The 18,704-nt window shown below is 31.8% G+C and overlaps 1 protein-coding gene and 2 long non-coding RNA genes across 4 annotated transcripts; 2 read left to right on the top strand and 1 right to left on the bottom strand.

The window, feature by feature from the left end:
- Positions 1 to 1,242: 1,242 nt before the first annotated feature.
- Positions 1,243 to 3,864, bottom strand: LOC25485537 (40S ribosomal protein S3-3). Its single transcript, XM_013614773.3, has 6 exons — positions 3,475 to 3,864; positions 3,234 to 3,381; positions 2,968 to 3,139; positions 1,986 to 2,040; positions 1,758 to 1,889; positions 1,243 to 1,608 (listed from the first exon to the last, which is right to left on the bottom strand). The coding sequence occupies exons 1-6, from the start codon at positions 3,502 to 3,504 to the stop codon at positions 1,432 to 1,434; spliced, it is 714 nt and encodes a 237-aa protein (XP_013470227.1). The 5' UTR covers positions 3,505 to 3,864; the 3' UTR covers positions 1,243 to 1,431.
- Positions 3,865 to 5,389: 1,525 nt separating this feature from the next.
- Positions 5,390 to 8,706, top strand: LOC112417083 (uncharacterized). Its single transcript, XR_003007560.2, has 2 exons — positions 5,390 to 6,327; positions 7,198 to 8,706. It is a non-coding gene; the product is annotated as an uncharacterized lncRNA (long non-coding RNA).
- A 3,342-nt stretch (positions 8,707 to 12,048) lies between these two features.
- LOC25485539 (uncharacterized) lies at positions 12,049 to 13,973 on the top strand. Of its 2 annotated transcripts, none has more exons than XR_003007564.2 (2): positions 12,049 to 12,420; positions 13,262 to 13,973. It is a non-coding gene; the product is annotated as an uncharacterized lncRNA (long non-coding RNA). The 2 variants fall into 2 exon arrangements; XR_003007562.2 differs by having other exon boundaries at positions 12,052 to 12,420; positions 13,290 to 13,973.
- The last annotated feature ends 4,731 nt before the right edge of the window (positions 13,974 to 18,704 follow it).

An 18,704-nucleotide genomic window follows, 5' to 3' on the forward strand; every position in this document is an offset into this window, starting at 1 on the left:
TTTGACAAGATTTTTTCAATTTTTCTGAAATGGTCATTATTAGAACCTATATTTGAATGTTTCTTCCATAAAAAAAAAAATACAAGATTTTTTCTATAATTATTAAAACCTATATTTTAATGTTTGTAAAAAATATAAAAAAATAATTTAGAAGAAGATGAACTTCATGAACACCATGGATGAACTCCTATGAAAGCATGGATATTAAAAATCCAGAAAAAGAAGAAAAAAAAGGATTCAACAAAAAATTATAAACGATTAATCTGGGAAAAGGATACATTAAATGAAAAAGAAATAACACCAAACATTTTGTTTAATGTATCCAGAAAACACCGAAGAAAAAAAAAAGGATTCAACACAAAATAGCACCAAGAACAACAACATGGATACCTTAAATTAAAATAACACCAAACAAAATCATGCTAACACCGATATGGCAAGGAGATGAGATAATAGAAAATAAATCTAGAACACATTTTGATATTGTGTTGTGCTAGATGATAACTAGATCATGAACAAAGATGACTGTGTCTGAGGCATTGTTGTGAAACAAAATGTCAGATCTATGTTGCCGAAAAAACAAGAAGATAAAAAGGGCATAATGGTCAAATACACTCATTAAAATAAGAGAATTGCTTTTTTATTATTTTTTATTCTAACTTGTTAAAGAAAGTAAAACAGCCACCATAAAAATGGAACTTTCCCATGGTGGGAAAGAATTCCTCCTACCCACCCTAAATGCCACCGTTAAAGCAACATGACAATATTCAAAGATCATCTATATTGATGAAGCCAACATCACATTTAGAGATGACAAAAACATTTAGAGATATCCGTATATATAAAGTCCGGACATAAAACAAATACCTTAATGGATATCAACATGTAACATGCTATCTATGTTTGTGCCATGTTTATTGAAATCTGCATATAAAAAGGTTTTTTTTTTTTTTTTTTAACAATTATTGTCAAGAATATTTACTAGATAGATATCCAAATTAGAAATCATCTCTCAAGTCTCAACCACCATAGGTATCCAAATTAGAAATCATCTCTCAAGTCTCAACCACCATAGATATCCAAATTAGAAATCATCTCTCAAGTCTCAACCACCATTAAAATGATAGAAGAAACGATCAGAGGTAGACGTCACGAGAAAATAAGAAATAATGGAGAAGTTAGAAAAAGCAGATAAAATGAACAAGAAAGCAGAATTATACTGCTTACGAAGGAAGCAAAATATGAAAAGAAACAATAATCAATGCTTAAACACTTTTTAACCGAGTATAACAACTTTCTCAACTTATTCTAAAATAAAAACATCTTTCTTAACGAGTAAAAAAACTACAAAATTTTGAACGGAGTGTTTGAAAATAAACATTGCATACGAGACCAGCTCCTGTGAAATTCTCCAGAAAAATTAAAACATCTTTAAGCAACAATAGGCACCTCAATATTGGTGGTGGGCAAAATAGTGGCGGGGCGGTTGTATACCTCCTCCTCCTTTGGAGTGTGGATAGTGACAATATCAGGGAGGGGAGTTTTAGGACCTTGTTTCCCTTTAGGATCCCAATCAAGCATGATCTTCACTTTGATACCAAGAACACCCTACAAGACAGTAAGGAAAAATTTGTTAGCAACAATAATCCACAACAACAAAATGAATAAACAAATATCAAGAACCAAAATGAATAAATAAGTAGAAAATGTTGGGGACAAAATAATTGTATCATGTACAAGGAAGAGCAGAAGCAAACCTGTCTGAGGAGCACATGTCTAACTGCAGAATCAATGTAATCTTTCACTGGCTGCCCAGAAGAAAGCATGTCTCCATGCTTGAACTTCATTGATTTAGCTCTTTGAGCCCTCAATTTTCCACTGACAATGACCTTATCAAATAAAACAATTTATAACCAAATTAGTGATTTAGTAGACAAAAAAATGATATAAGAAACGAGTTTCAAAGCTGTTTCTGCGGAACAAACCTCACATCCCTTGGCACCACTTTCCATAACAAACCTCAAAACACCATAGCAGGCCCTGCGACAAATAGTTCAAGACACGGTTAATGATGTCACTGCAAAGACAGAATTATATCCGAGAAAGTATAAATCGGAAAGTTTTAAATATTAGCATGCCTTGGATAAACAAACACTAGTCATGGAAAATGTGAAACATTGTAGTTATAGATAGACAGCTACGATGATAACGAAACTATCATCTTTATAACTATTAAACAATTGGAGCAGATTCATTACAAAATTATGTGTTTATGTAACTAATAAATCTTGCGTATAATACAATTTTCTGATAGTGGAGTATATTACAGTCACCAAACAATATGGGAATTTACAGAGGAATATAATATTAGACATAAAGCATACATTAACCATGAAACAAAGGTTTCAGAGGAAGCAGTAACTATGCTGTGATGGCTAACCAAAGCATTTTCCTTTCTAAAAACATGAAAGTAGTCAGACAACATAAAGTTTCGACTCAGCACAACATCCAAAACTAGTCTAGTTTAAAGCAATTAATAAATGAAATAAAATCAACCACTCTTCCAGCTTCCAAATTGATAGAAAAACATTACCAAATTATCAAACATGACACAAATTCATAAAAAACAGAAAAAGAAAAAAAAATTGTTCGATAATAATGTGCATTCGATATCGAATAGGAAAAATAAAGGGCATATAAACAGGAAGAAAAAAACAGCAAACATTAATTTTGTTTATCAAAGGCAATACATTCATTGACATTTCTGTAATAAAATAAAATTTCCTCTAGAATAAGAATATAAATTTTGATAGCATATATGTTAAGCACCAATATCAATATAAGCAGAAAAATAACCAGCAAAGTCAAATTATTACTATGCAGCAACATACATATATATAGCATTGCAAGACTCGTTAGCCATTAAACATAATCCAATGAATGATTTAACATAGTAATCATATATACCTGCGGACGGCAAGACCACCAAGGAGCTTGTAACGAAGAGATTCAGCTTGAGCAGCAGCACAAAGTCCTCTATTGCTGACCTTTTCAGCATAAAGTTGGACACTGTTCTCAGGAAAGTTAAACCTCTTATGAATCAATGTGGTTAGCTCTCTAATCCTCCTTCCCTTCTCACCTACAAAATCACAAAAAACAATTCATATAAAATCAAAATGAAGAATAAGAGTTATAAAATTTTGGAAGATGATGAATGCAAAGCAAAAACACACCAAGAACAGCTTGGGTACGAGTAGCTTTGATGATGATCTCGGTGCGAATAGGGGTAACCCTAATCTCAACACCGGAGTAACCATCTTCAGCGAGTACACGGCTCAGAAACTCGTGCATTTCAGCGTTCAAAACTCCATCAGCAACAACCTACGACACAAAACTCAACAAATTTTAAACAACCAAAATGCTGCATAAAGCTAAAAACATTATCACGACAATGCTAATGATAATGGAAGTTACCTTTCTCTTTTTGCTCATTTGGGTAGCCATATTTGCAGTATTCAACGACGGCACAAGATCTGCAAAACGACAAAACCCTTATTTTGGAGGAAAGTGGCAACGGGTGAGTTTATATAGAACTTATTTTACGCATACTTTTAAAAACCGGCTCGGACCGGCCGGTCGAATCGGTTGGACCGAGAACCGGAGGGGTAAGTGGTTCGAACTAGCTAACGGATCGGCCATGCTTTTAAACCGGAGTGAACCGGCAAAAACCGGTGATTCGCCGGTTTTTCAGAACCGGACTGGGTCAGTGATGGAAAGGAAAAAGAAGCAGAAGAACGGAAGAAAACGATGGACGCAGAAAAGTTTTAATACTTGAAAACATCTTCATCTTAAGTGGTTTATGCTTTCACTATTTTAATTGCATCTTTGACATGATAACAAAACATATTGATGTAAAAGAAGAAGAAAAAAAAGTAGAATGTGAAAGGGAAAGGTCACATGCGGAAAGGATAGAAAGAGATGGGGAAGGTGTTTGATGATTTTTTTTTGGGAAAATATAGATAGACACCCTTTTTTTTCATACCACTCTTGTATACACTCATGTGAATGTGAAACAAAGGATAAGTAGTTATTTTAGACCCACATTACCACATGTTGCATTTATATGCGGGGGTTTAAGGGGTGTATGCCACCTATGTGTGTCTATGTATAAGCACTCTTTTAACAGAATGTAAACTAGTTGGAGAGATTATTGTTTAGAGTGGTGTGTATCTCTTGGAATTGTAACCAAGCATATTGACTATTCTTTGAAAATTCCAGAAGTAATAGTAGTCTGTGCCGTGTACAATTACTGCTATTTTAATTTTTTTAACTCTAAACTAATTTTTTTTTTGGATAGGATTAACTCTAAAATAATGTGAATCTCATTTGGGAAAAATAAAATAAAATGTGCATCTAATCAAAACATATTACTGTATGCAAGGTGGATTTTTGCTTAAAAAAATATATGCATGGTGACTTTTATGTGTTTTGTTTTATTAAAACGTAAATAAATATTTCTGACATTTTTAGGTTTTTAAAAATAATAGACATTGATTCATCAAGTTTAGTCTAGTTTTTTTTTTTTTGACAAAAAGTTTAGTCTAGTTTAACAATAAACAATATTATTTATAAACGCCAATTTGGATACCGAGTCAATCGGTTTAATTCAATTCAGTCATGCGGTTCGACCAATGATTCAGTGGTTCGACCAATGACTCAGTGACCTAGTAACCTCACCGAGTCGATCATCGAACCGAATTTTAAAACTGATTTTCAGGGTTTTACCATCAACGGCGGCGAAGACTAGTTCCACTTTTTTATTTTTGGGTTAAATATTTTTTTAGTCCTTATATTTTGCGCCAATTCGAAGAATAGTCCCTACATTTCATTAAATGTTTTTTAAATCTTCACATTTTATTTCCGTTATCAAAATTAGCTCTGCTGTTAATTCTCTAACGGAATGTTGATGTGGCAGTTCGTGGGTCCCAATTATTTATTGAAATGTAAGGACTATTTTTCAAAGTCACGCAGAATGTAGGGACCAAAAACATATTTAACCTTAAAATAATTGGGACCCATAACTGCCACATCAGCATTCCGTTAAAGACATAAAAGCAGAGACTAATTTTGATAACAGAGATAAAATGTGAGGATTTTAAAAACATTTAATGAAATAAAAGGACTATTCTTCAAATGGGCGCAAAATGTAAGGAATATAAACATATTTAACCCTTTATTTTTTATTGTGATTTTTTTTATGAAAAGTGAATTTTTTTTATCGACGGTATTTTATTATATCCTTATCTATTAATTTTATTACGTGTGCAGCAACTTAATCTATTCCATCTAAAAAGAATGCATCGCACCAATTTCATTCGTATCCTAATAATTCTTCTTCTTTTTCTGTATTTCCAAATTCTCTCTTTCACTTCCTCTCTCTCGCCGTCTCCTTTATGCCAACCATCTATACTGCTTACCTCACACGCTAACACCCCTGTTTGAAACACTCTCATCTATCGTCTAGCTTCATTCCATGACACCTCTATTTCTCTCCTTCTCTCCCTCTCCATGATCGTACTTCCCTTACCATGGCCAACCCAATTGGTTTCTGAATTAAGAACTTTGTTTGAATTTGATTATGATATCCCTGCTACTATATATTTGATCTTAATTCTACATCTATGATGTTTTTGTTGCTGTAATTTTCGTTTGCTTCAATCAGTTTTATGTTTTTAACTTGTTTTTCGTGTTGATTTTAAGTTTGTATTCCTATTTGTTGATGTTTAATTGTTGATTTCTGAACAACCTCGCGACAGGCGTAATTGTATTGCAGCAGGTTTTATTCCTTTTCATCTGCTATGTGTGTTTTAAAACAATTTTAGCATCCAACGACCCTGTTTTCTTCGCTATACATTCGGGATGTATGCTTTCTTGATAAATCCCTCGCTACATGTGTAAGTTTTCATCGTTCAATATATTATATTTTACTGAAAAATCTATAGTCCTGATTTTTTCTGTAACCCTATTATGTTTTTACTTTTAAATTCGAATTATAAATCTTATAATATGTGTAAGTTTCTTTTTTTTTTTAGGATTCAGTTTTGGACTGCAATTTTTCAGGTTTCTTTTCTTTCTAGGATTTCTCTTAGTTGAGTGAGAAGATATGTAACATGAATTCTAATACTTTTATACTTCAGGACTGTCCTTTGTCATTACTGTTGTTAAGCAGTGAGTAGGGTATTGTGAAACTATGACAATTTTCGTTTTTTACAGTAACGGATACACCTTGGGCTGAAAGAGTAACCTTTGTATGTCAGTCCTTTTATGGTATGCAAATTATGCTATTTGCTATGCAGATTTTAGGACACTTTGGTTCAAATTGCTATTTGTTATATAACTTATATTTATGTATTGAGAAATCTATGTACTGCTTCAAATTGTTCTGCAACTTTTATTTGGTGTCCTTGTTTCTTAACAATACTATATGTTTCATCCATTAATATTGAGTGCATCGATACATAACAAAAGATGAGTTGGGAATAATACTATGACAATAATCATGGATAACATTAGATGTTTAGCCTACATGGTTAACTTCAATTAATACATAAAAATGGCTTTAGATTGTTTTTCTGCATTAATGCATTTTATCATTTTAGTATATTTTGGAGTGAATGCGAAAACTGATTTTCTTTGGCTTGACTATTGGTATTTTTAAGCAATAGTCACTAATTGCATCAAAGTTGTCAACCAAATGAAAATAAGAAGTGCTTTATTTGTGTTAAGTGTCTGCTTAATGAAAATTTATAGCATCCATAAAGATAAATCATTTCACTTAATTGTAATTAAGATTTTTGTCTCCCACAATTAATTATGCAGACTATTTATCATTACCTTTTTTGTCAGATTACTCATTGAGTAGTAGTAGCTAAAACATGTGAAAATGCATACCTGCTGCGGCTCATATTAAGGCTATAATAGGGGTTTCCCATTCATATTGATCACCATTTATAGCAGGCCTCTTTTACTCTCTTTCTTCAATCAGTTTTTGTGAATTGTTCCTGAGCTTATCAACTTTAATCTATATGCATTTCTTTAGATGTTTTTTTATTTTATTTTCGACTTTTAACTTTTGCATATCTTAACAGCTCTATAAAGAACTACTAAAATATGTTAATGGTGTTGAATATTGTTCAGTACATTTAGCAAAGCTACCAAAAGAGCTGATGTACGGTGCTGACAATTTAGCCGAGTCATAAGGAGGATTGTCGTATGGGTAGGTGATTCGGCTGAGTCACAGAGAGTGATTCAATTTGAGGTAAGTAAATTACACAGATGTTCTGCTCCTAAAGAACTTGAAGCTCTTGAAAATTCAATGTCACATTGAGAAGTGTATAAATTAATGTTATACTTATGCTTAATACCAACAAGCTATTGATTTTTCGAATGTGCTTTATTTTATTGATTTGTTTTAAGGAATAAATGTAAGGCTTATTGCCATTTGATTCTAATTACACGTGTTGAATTAGTTTATATATGCTAAGGTTATCATCATGTAGAGAGTATATGCATACATGAATCTATATAGATGAGTTTCTACAAATTGTGAATTATTTCCACTGCATCTATCGTTTTCTGACAGCAGGAACTGAAATGTTGCAGATGCTCAGCTTAATATATTGAGAGTTTGTGTGCTCAATGTAATTCAATTTATAACTAAATCATAATTGTACATTGTTTAGAAAAAAATAGCATTTCCCTAAAAACAATAATTGATGTAATTCGAAGAGTTATTAAAACCAACTTTGAGTAGTATACATTACCATGTTCAACTCACAAACAACAATAATTGTAGTGCTGTTTTTTGTTTTTTCTGGTGTATTTAATTTTGAGCCGTCTTTTTAAAATTGTCTTTCATCTATTCTTTTCCATCTATTCTTTTCACAAATGCTTGCAATATATGCATGAAGTATTTTAGAATTCTCTATAAATAAATACAATTCTGCTACCCTTACTAAGCATTACAAACTACAGTTTTGATATCCTGCTTTTCTGTTACAAACAACCTGTCCAGCAAACGGTAACTTTATAAAAATCATTATATCTTATGTGGGAGACTTCATTTTTGCATAACTAATCCACATCATGCATATTGAATTTCATGATTTTTGGAGGTTTACTGATGCAATAATATCTCATGATTGTCATATATGTGTGGGTTCACTAATGCAATTTTTGGAGGTTTATATTGCGAGAGAAAGATATGTCAATTATTGGAGTTTCAGGACTGTTGTTGCAAGGCATTTGGCAAACATGTATGGAGATTTTTGCTTCTTTGTTGAAGTTAAAAATACTGAAGTAGGAAGGAAGATAATTTAGTTGTTGGGTATACTGGTTTATGCATAAATGTAGCACGAGATATACTCAATGACGAATGAAAAAAGTGCAGATCATGCAATGCATAAGAGCAATGGTGCAGGCGACAAATAAATATTATAAGTGTTTATTTGTTTTTGTGCAAGAATACTATAAGTGTTTATTAATTACGTGTATAGTTTGTGATACATTGGTGTTGTACTTTAAGTATTTGGTGTAATTCAAAGTTGTAAATATGCGCGGAGCAAAAGGTGTATGATCTAAACCTCATTAGACTCATACTATTGTTCCTTAACTTAATGAATTTATTTGTTGTCTTATTCCAAAAAAGAAATTTAAAGAAATAACAAGTTTGATTGTATAATGACAGATGTGGAATAAAGTACAACGGAAAGCAGAAATTTTCAAATACGAGACCTTTACATTTAACCAAAATTAATAAGATCTTTTTATCAAGTAAAATTTTAAAATATAAATAAAAATTGGAGACCTTATTTAACATCAACTTTTTATTTCATTTCTATGATACACTTTATACAATACAAACTATATTATACAGTGAATATGACCCGTGCGGCGCACGGGTCTTCAATCTAGTTGATATATCTTTTTGATGTTGAAAATAAACCATAAATTTTGACATAGGTTTTTGGACAAAATTTATGGTTTATTTTTAGTTCAACTGATAAAAATGTCAAAATTGTTAAGTCAGACATTGTGATTGGGATTCAAACTCTTTTTTTTTTTTTTTTTAAGAAACAACTCATAAGGTTCAAGTGATTTTTATCATTTCGTTTATCAAGCAACAAATGTTTTATTAAAAAAAAAAACTTAGATAGAATGGAAAATTGCATTTTTATATTTAATTTTATATAAAATATAATCTATGTATTTTGCTGTTACATGATTATTTGTTTACATGTGAAAAGGAAAGTCGGGGGTGTGTGGTGGTGGTGGTGGTTACATCCTTACAAATGACATCCCAAGAGCATAAGCTAGAAAAGTCGGGGAAATATTAAAATGAGCCTCCTTAAGCACAATTAGAGGGGCTACGTTACTAGCTCCTTGTTTTGCTATCATGTATGCACAAACATTCATTTTGCGAAAGATGTGATGAAAAGATATTGTAAAAAAATTCTGCATGAAATCTCTAGCTCATTACCATAATGATGAAATGTTTCTTATGTTACAAGTTGAACCACATGCAATGAATATGAAAAACACATTATTTTCCTCAATCCAATCTGCCAACAGAGTTTGATGCCCAGTAAAAATGCTCGTATTTCCACATGGAGAATATTAGACAAACATATAATCCCATAGAAACAAAATTGAAATGTTCCATCATGGTTACGCACTAAGTCACCAAACCCATGATTAGTAAGAGCACTTCCATCCATGTTGAGAACCATGCCATCCACATCCCATTTATGTCAACACACCTCACAAGTTGTTCGAGTGGAGCAGGAGGCTGGACTTTCAAACGTCTGCTTGGAAACTTGTAGATAAATAAAAATAGATGTTGTGATCTGGTATTTCACATGACTTATTCCCTCAAAAATAAATTTGTTGCGAGAGATCCAAATATCCCACATTATCAATGGAGCTAAGATACCCACTTCAACCACTAAGGTCGCTATGATCTTCGAAGTATTATCTAAACCAACCTTGTGACACATTGCTTGAACATCACTAAACTCACAATCAGTATGTTATTCAACTCAACGAGGACATATCATTAGACAAATAAAAAATGGTTCATCTTCATTGCAATAAGGGCAAGTGGGAGTTAAAAGAACTCCTTGATGACACAAGATACTTCTACTGGGGAGAGACTTGTGGCATGTTCGCCATAATAAAAATTGCACACTACCTTAGAGATGTAACTTCTAAATCCATGCCCAAGATTCTTGAGAAATTTCATTATGATGTTGTGATAAACGCCAAGTATATTCACTTTTCGTTGTATATTGACCAATCTGACTAGCACTTCAAACCTAACTATCTTTCAAGGAATCAACAAAACATGGTATTGGAATAAAAAAAACTTGTATGATATCATAGACAACCGATATTAAAATCTTGTTAAAAAGAAAAGGACAATTATATATGTTATTTTATTGATTAGAGTATAACTTTGTCCATGTTATTTACAAATATTTCATATTATTTACAATTTAAATAAAAATGTGCTTATATTGAGGCTTTTTATTATTAGAGCATGATTTCCAAATTATTTAAGACAACCATGTATATAGGAAGAAGACCGACTATGTTTATTTTTACTAACTTAATTCCATAAACCTAGTTATATATTTTTTTGGATAATAACAAGATGGTCTAAGCCTAACAAAGAATAGAACTATTGTCTAACAAGACGCGAGTAGAATCACCAACTATATTAACTAAAATAACAAACCAATATAAGTAGGACAATGCTCATATAACATCAAAGTGAAACCTTCATCACAAGCTATATTTGCGAGCGTATCTGCACAAGTATTAGCTTCTTCGTATTAATGATAAATCCAAACCTCTCAATTCATCCAACAATTGCCTAATATGTTGTAATAAACTCCAGTCTATTGTCATTCTCACTTTCAAGAGAGAGTAGTCGCTACTACCCAAGAGTCAACCTGAACCTTCAGACGCACCCCAAAGCTCAGCTACATATGCATCACAACTCCCCAATCCATTTGAGAAACGACAAATCCACTCCACATTGTCACCTTGCAACACTCATCCACAACTGACTATAGATCCCTTTTTAGACACGCCGTCAGTATTGGAACATATCCATCCTATAACTGGTGGCTTCCAAGAAATATCCTCCATTACTCTCCTGCCACTAACACTGTGTTTGATTGGTGAGAAATAAAGAAGAGAGAAGTATTGAAGAGAGAAATAGGAGAGAAATGTCACATTTCTCCTGTTTGGGAGAGAGGCTTATTTGGTGTGGGTCCCACGCTTTTTATCTTCTCTCCAAAATTGAGAAGAAAGACGAGAGAAGCTCTACTTTTCAATCTATTTCCTTTTCTACCCTTGCTTTCTTCATATGAATGGCATAGTATTCTCAAGCTCTTTGTTCACAACACTGCAGGGAATCATTTCTCCAAAAAAAAAAAAAAAACTATAGGGAATCGTTTGGCCACAGTGTCCGTTATACCATGAAAAGGAAGAAGACCAACCACACACTCTTGTTATGTCTATAAATTATTTCGGTGCTTGAGATTTGAGAGGTGGGTCTCATAATTAGATCTACAAAACTGCACTTCCATGCATCAACGAGTGAGTTCAAGATTCAAGAAGGAGAGGTTATTTGATTTTTTAATTAAATAAAGTATGTACCTGTGGTGGAGAAATGAATGAATAATTATGGATTGATTTGGTGTTGTGTGGATCAACAATGGTAATGGGAGTGCAATAAGCACTTTATGGATTTCTTGTATTTTTTATATTATTTGGATCTAAACAATATCAAGGTTATTTTAGTACTTTTTATAAACAATCAACACTTCTTTCTCTTCAATTTCTCTCATCTATCTCTCATTCCAAACAATACATCAAATCTATTCTATTTCTCTCTTCTCATACTCTCTCTCACCTATTTCTCTCTTCTCACTTTCTTCTCGCAACCAAACACACCCTAACACTCTGTTTGGTTGGAGAGAAATAAGAAGGAGAGAGTTGCAGAAGAGAGAAATAGAAGAGAGACTCTCTATTTCTCTTGTTTGGTTAGCAGAGAAAAAAGAAGAGAGAAGACTGCAGCGTGGGTCCCACTCAAAATCTCTTTCTTCTCTCAACAGCGAAGAAAATGGAAAGAAACACACTAGTCTTTTTTATCCCCTTTTTGCCCTTTTCTTTTCAGTTTTCACGGCAATCTCTCCCGCGCTTCCTCTCCTCCCACCTTTTTATTCCTTTGGGTCATTATCTTCCTCACTTATCCTTCAAGTTTGGTGATGGACCTGCAACTTCTCTTGATCTATCCTTCTTAGATCTCTACAGTACCACATCAAAACCAGATCTGAAAACTACAAATCATAGGTATGAATGTATTGAAACTTTTTAATGTGTTTTTCTTTGTTCAATATAGATGAATCTACCAATAAGTGTTGTTGATCTTATATAAAAGGGCATGCAGTACCATGGGTGTAGTGTGTTTGTCAAATTTTTGAAACTTTTTTTATGATGTCTTTCTTTGTTAATTTGGTCATATGATTGAGATTAACCTTTGTAATTTGGTCATATGGATTGTTTCGGCTCATTTACAACATATTATAGTTCTTATCTGCTATTTATAATTTGGTCATCAAACTGATCACAAAACTGCAAAGAACGTATGTTGCCTATAATCTGGGGTGTTGGTGAAATAAAATATATTGGGTTTAGGCTTTCTATTATTATTGTTTTAGAAGAAATTAGGAAATATAATATGAACCGTTTGGATTATTTATTTGATGTTGTTTAGAGTTAAGATTAATTTTTGGATAGTGAACAAATTGAATTTGACAGCTTAGAAAATGAAAGTAGTGAGAAAAAGGTATGATGAAATTAATTGGGTTGACTGAGTTAGCTAAATTTATGTGACTAATTTAACAACCTATTAATTATAGATCACATGCTTTAGAACATCCTATTACTCATTTTGGTGTGGTGGGTGAGGTTCTTCGTTGTTACTTGTTACTTGCAATTAATTTGAGGAAATCTCAATTAACAAAAAAAAAAGGGAATTAGGAAAGAAAATAAAATTGAAGTGGCAGAATTAGGAATTATATAAGCAAATATTAGTACTAAATTGTGTCTAATGGATGGCTTTCTAATGATGGTGAAAAAATATTCTCAAAAAAAGATATAATGCTTGGTTAACTTCTGATCCTTGTGTTAGAATCAACGTACTGATATATTTGATGAAGGGCAAGAAGAACCAATTGTTGACTCATACAGTCCAACATATGGGAAATCACATCAATCCACATGAACATCTTGTTCTCGCGGAACAAAGCGTAAGGCTCCAATGAATGATTTGTGGAGGCTCAATTGGATAGAATGACGAGTGGCATTGGACTCATGGCTGATGCTTTGAACAAAGGTAATTCAATTTATGATCAATTGCATGATGTGGCTAAACAACAAATAGAAATATATGCACAACAAGTTGCAGCTATTGAGAAATGCAACGAAATCTTGAAAAATTGTAGACCTCGAGTGTATACAGGAGCAGATGTATGGAATATGCTTGATGAGTTGGATCATCTGCTGCCACAATTTCGTTTTAAGTGCTATGAAGTTCTTTGCAATGATAACAAAAAGAAGGACCTGGTTTTTGGTGTGCCCACTGACATGCACTTACATGTTCTCTTACAAATGATGAATGCTAATTTCTACCATTGATGTTATTTGATATCTTTTTGTGTCATGTATATGACTCTTGTGTGTATATGTAATGAGGACACATTTGGTGCCTATAATTATGCTTGTAACATGACAAGTATTTTGACATGAAATATGCGGTAGGGAAAAAAAAAAAGCACTATGTAGTTGCCACTTTAGGCAATTGACAGTAGATGATATATATATGATATAATGATTTTGTGTTAGGCCAACTATGGCATTTCTTATTGTTTAAGTGGCTTATGCAAATTCAATTATCATTTTGAGAAGGTAGTTTTCTTATTATACACCTTTTTTTTTTAGTGTTATGTGTATGAAGTTTATGACAGGTTAAACAATCCAAGATGCCATAAGTGTTTTGGTTGTTGAGTATCTGTATTTTCCGTTATAGTTTAGCAGTTTTGTACAGGTTCTACTATGTGTTTTAAAGATTGATTTTTACATCTGTTTGAAGATTGATTATTTAGGGAAGAATGATTTTTGAAGATTATGTGCTTGAACAAATGTTCCATTTATTCAGTCAGTTATTAATGGTTCAACAGTGATTTGAGGGGTTGTTCAAGCACATAATCAAACTTCCCTGATGATTGTGCCTGTTGTTATGGAACCACGAGAGGTTGAAAGCGTAAGGTTAAATTTTCTTGTGGCCCATAACTCTGTTCAAGCACATAATCAGATGGTCCATTTATTCATTGTGCAAAATTTTGTGCTTGATTATGTGTTTCAGCCCCTAAATTCTCTCGTGCTTGAAACTGTAAGGCTCAATTTATTCATTTTGGTACCTCATATAAAATAAAATGGCTCTCTAACATCAGTTGTGCCTATTATTATGTTGTTGCAATTTACTTTTTATTGTGTTTGTGTACTTCTTCTACAAGATACAATGATAAAAAAAAGTTTTGGTTATTAAAAAAATAAATAAAAATTATCGAGAGCACTAACAGGATCTCACCCAAAATTATAATAATTAGCTTTTGTAGTATTTTGTAGCAATTCAAGTTTTGGTAATATAAGGTTTAGAGTGTTAAATTGTTTCATTATAACAAGGCTATTTTTGTCAATGTCTAAAATATTGTCATTTCTCTCTCTTCTCATTTTCTACTCAACCAAACAAGAGAGAGAGGAGTGTAACCTCCTCTCTTATATTTCTCTCATCTTTCTTTTATACCAAACAACCTCTTAAATCTACTCTATTTCTTACATATTTCTCTCTTCTCATTCTCTCTCTCACCTCTTTCTCTCTTCTTAATTTCTTCTCTTTGCCAAACAGAGTGTAAGGAATGATTATGTTGATCGTCTATGTAACAATTAACTCTTTGTAATCTCTATCTATTACCATCATATTTATCTCATCCATCTATTTTTGGCCACCTAGTTGATAACGTCATTTTTACGAAATATATTTGCTTTGGATGTTGAGTTACGTTTTTTTTTTTCAATGATTTTTTGATGGCAACTTATATATATATATATATATATATATATATATATATCCAACTTCTTCCAACAAAAGAAATATAACGAAATAATAAAGGGAGAACTAACTGGCTAGCTATTTTAATTCCAGCTGCTTTCTCATATCACATACACACCCACCGGCTTCAAGCATAAAAAATCAGCATCACGGTCATACATATCAAGCATGCTCATCCATTAACATTTAATTTGGTGTACTACTTCAGCTTATCATAATGAAAGTGAAGTGAATAATTCAGTCAGATCTGTCTCACATTCTCACTAAATTAATTAATTGAATGTATATACTCTTTCAGTTCCTTAATATAAGCAAAAAAAAAACTCTTTTTCTTTGTCCTAAAATATAAGCAAAAAAGACATGCTTTTATCCTTATTTTTTTTAAAATCTCTTTTACAGAAAAAACTTTTTTTTATTCTCATAAAATTAAATACAAATTAATTACATTCAATTTTCTCTCTCTTTCATTTTTTCATAACCAATAGCCAATAGAAATTGTTTTTACATCTTCCTATAAAACTTTTTTCAAAAAACAATACTTCAAATTCTTATATTTTAATTTTTTTAATAAATGTGATTTTTTTTCTTCTTATAATTTAGGATGGAGGGAGTATGTGTGAAGAAAAGTCTAGCATAATACCTTTGACTTTTCAGTATGACTGAATTACTACGCTATTTCTGCGGGCGTGGAATTGTGTCTCTTCTTCTCTTTAATTTCCATGTGCAACTTGGAATGAAACTCTGAGAGCCAGACTCAGTCAACTCATACTTCAGTCCCCTTTCACATTTGATAACAAATCCAAGTGTTTGAGCTTTTATGTCTTTGTTTGTATGTCTTTTTCCGTTATTTAGTTGACAATGCACTCCTTTTTTCAACTTTTTGACAAAAAATAGTACTTAGTCGATGTTATTAATAGTCAAAATTGAAATCAAAATACAAATGATGATGACTTCTTAAATTTCAAAGATAGGTAGTAATCACTATTAGCAAAGATTTAGAAAAAAGAATATCTAAAAGACTAATAAAAATCTCAAAGGAAGAACTGATTTGATCCAATAATTCAAACTATTGTAAGCCACATCAATGCTCTTAGTCATGGCCACACTTATCCGCCACATAAGCATTTGAATGACATATACAACAAATGTTCGTCACATAAATGATAAGAAATCAAAATAAATTTTTTGATGAGAGATTAACCTTATCAAAAACATATAAGAGATTGAAATTAAATAAAGTTGAGTAGTTCAACTAATTTAAGTTATGATTTAAAAGAGATAGAGTTTTTGAGTTCAACCCCAACAAATAAATTTTTATTTGGTAAAAATAATCTTTACTTTATTAATTTTAAATTTTAAATAGTTTTGTGAACGATACTTAAGCCCGGTTTTGGAGGTGCAAACAGCTCAACCAAATTAGGCCTCCAAATGGTATGGATAAAAAATTATAGCCTAATAATATCCACCCCACTCAAATAAAATAAAATAAAAAATCATATTTTCCTTCTTTTTCTTTCTTCAATACGCATTTGGATTTCTTCTAGACTCTAGTTCTCCTTTCTGGATATAAAGTTGATGCTATCAAATCACCCTCAATTTGTATAATCACTTAATCAGTCAATTTGAAAAACTGTTTCATTGAAAGAATCACAACAATCATTTCTTTTTCGCATAAATCATTAGTTTTTCCCTTACCCACAACGGAGGAGTGACAAATCCAAACAACATCGTTAGGTAAATTTCACCTCTCTTTCACTTAATTTTTTTTATTTCGTTTCATGTTTAGAAGTTCTTATGATTCTGATTTTTTAATGAAGCTTAGCTACACAAATTTTGTTATAAGTTGCTTAATGCTTATCAGTAATTACTCTTCAAAATTTCAATGTATAATTGTTAATTTTGTTGAATGTTGCAAATATATGGTTCTAATATATGTTGAATGTTGAATTTTTTTTGTTATATGTTGAATGTTGAAAAATATAATTGCTAATTTTGTTATATGTTGGATGCTGAATGTTGATAAATTTTGGTATTTGTTACTAATATATATCTCCTAAATTTCAGGTTCTACATTTTTTTTTCATTCTTCCTCTATGCCTCCTAAATTGCCTCCTAAGATTAGAAAGTTTTAAAAAAAAACTAGCATTGTTATTTTATTAAGGGTCTATTTTATTATGAGAGTCGAACCTCCTATTTAATAAGAATAACCTTGACGATACCATATGTGTACTACTAGCAGTAAACTATTTGGTATAGGTTATCATACTCGAAATTCAAAATTCACTTTTTTTTCTTTCGCACCGGTTTCCGATCCACCAAAGATGGGCGACTAATCCGGCTTGTGCGTAGAAGCATGCGTACTGGCCAAGCGTTGTTCTTCCTGAAAATCGAACACGCTATTTTTCAGATACATCCTTAGAAGGAGCTCCTTGCCACTTGAGCCCAAACAATTTGGTTTACTAATCAATTCACTTTGTTTAGCACCTAATCAATCCTTTTTTTTTGAGTTAAATCTACATGTATAAACCATTTATTATATACTCATAGTTTATCTTTTAGTGGACTCGTGCTTGGTCACGCGTCTAATAACAAGTACATTAATACTTTTTTTTTTTTGAGAGAATCAATACTTTTTCTTTTTGATAAAAATCAATACTTTTCGTTGATAAGGGAGTTTGAGCAAATTCACACTCAAGCTGACATATGAATGAAGAAAATTGACAAGTCAACGTTCGAGCAAATGATATGTATGGAGCCACGTGCGCTCCTATATAAAAAATTGTTCTATACGTGACCCGACATCTTTTTGGTGGTGGTTGAGGTTTGAACCTCAGACCTGATATATATTATGCATTGTTTATATCAACTGAGCTAAGCTCGCAATGACATACCAATATCTTTAAAGTAAACAACTATCTTTAAGATAAAAAATAAATAATATTATATATTAATTAACAAATTAAAAATATATATTGTAGATACTCGTAAAACATCGTAAATTTGTTAAAATAAAAAGACTTGATTTTTTTTTATTTTACTTTTTATTCAATTTAAAATATCTAAATTTTTACCGTTTTTACCGTATCCTCTTTGTTCATAATGAACAAATTAAAAATGGTGGTGTCCTTCTTTGAGATGTTAAGGAAAGCAAACTGCACTAGAGTCTAAGCAAGAAAGCGACCGAAAAGTATCTTTCTTTAGGATATATCCTCAAGGTTTTTTTTTTTTTTTAGGGTGTGTTTGGTTTAGAAGAGAATTTGTGAAGAGAGAAATAGGTAATAGAGAGAGTAAAAAGAGAGAAAGAGATAAGAAATAGAGTAGATTTGATGTATGGTTTGGTATGAGAGAAAGAGTGAAGAAATTGAGAAGAGAAAAAGATATTATTTTTTTGAAATGACAAATAAGCCATTGTTTAAAAACATATCTAATAAAAAATGCATTTCAACGTCTTTTGTCAAATTTA

Source organism: Medicago truncatula, chromosome 1 (assembly GCF_003473485.1).
Source record: "Medicago truncatula cultivar Jemalong A17 chromosome 1, MtrunA17r5.0-ANR, whole genome shotgun sequence".
Taxonomy (NCBI): domain Eukaryota; kingdom Viridiplantae; phylum Streptophyta; class Magnoliopsida; order Fabales; family Fabaceae; genus Medicago; species Medicago truncatula.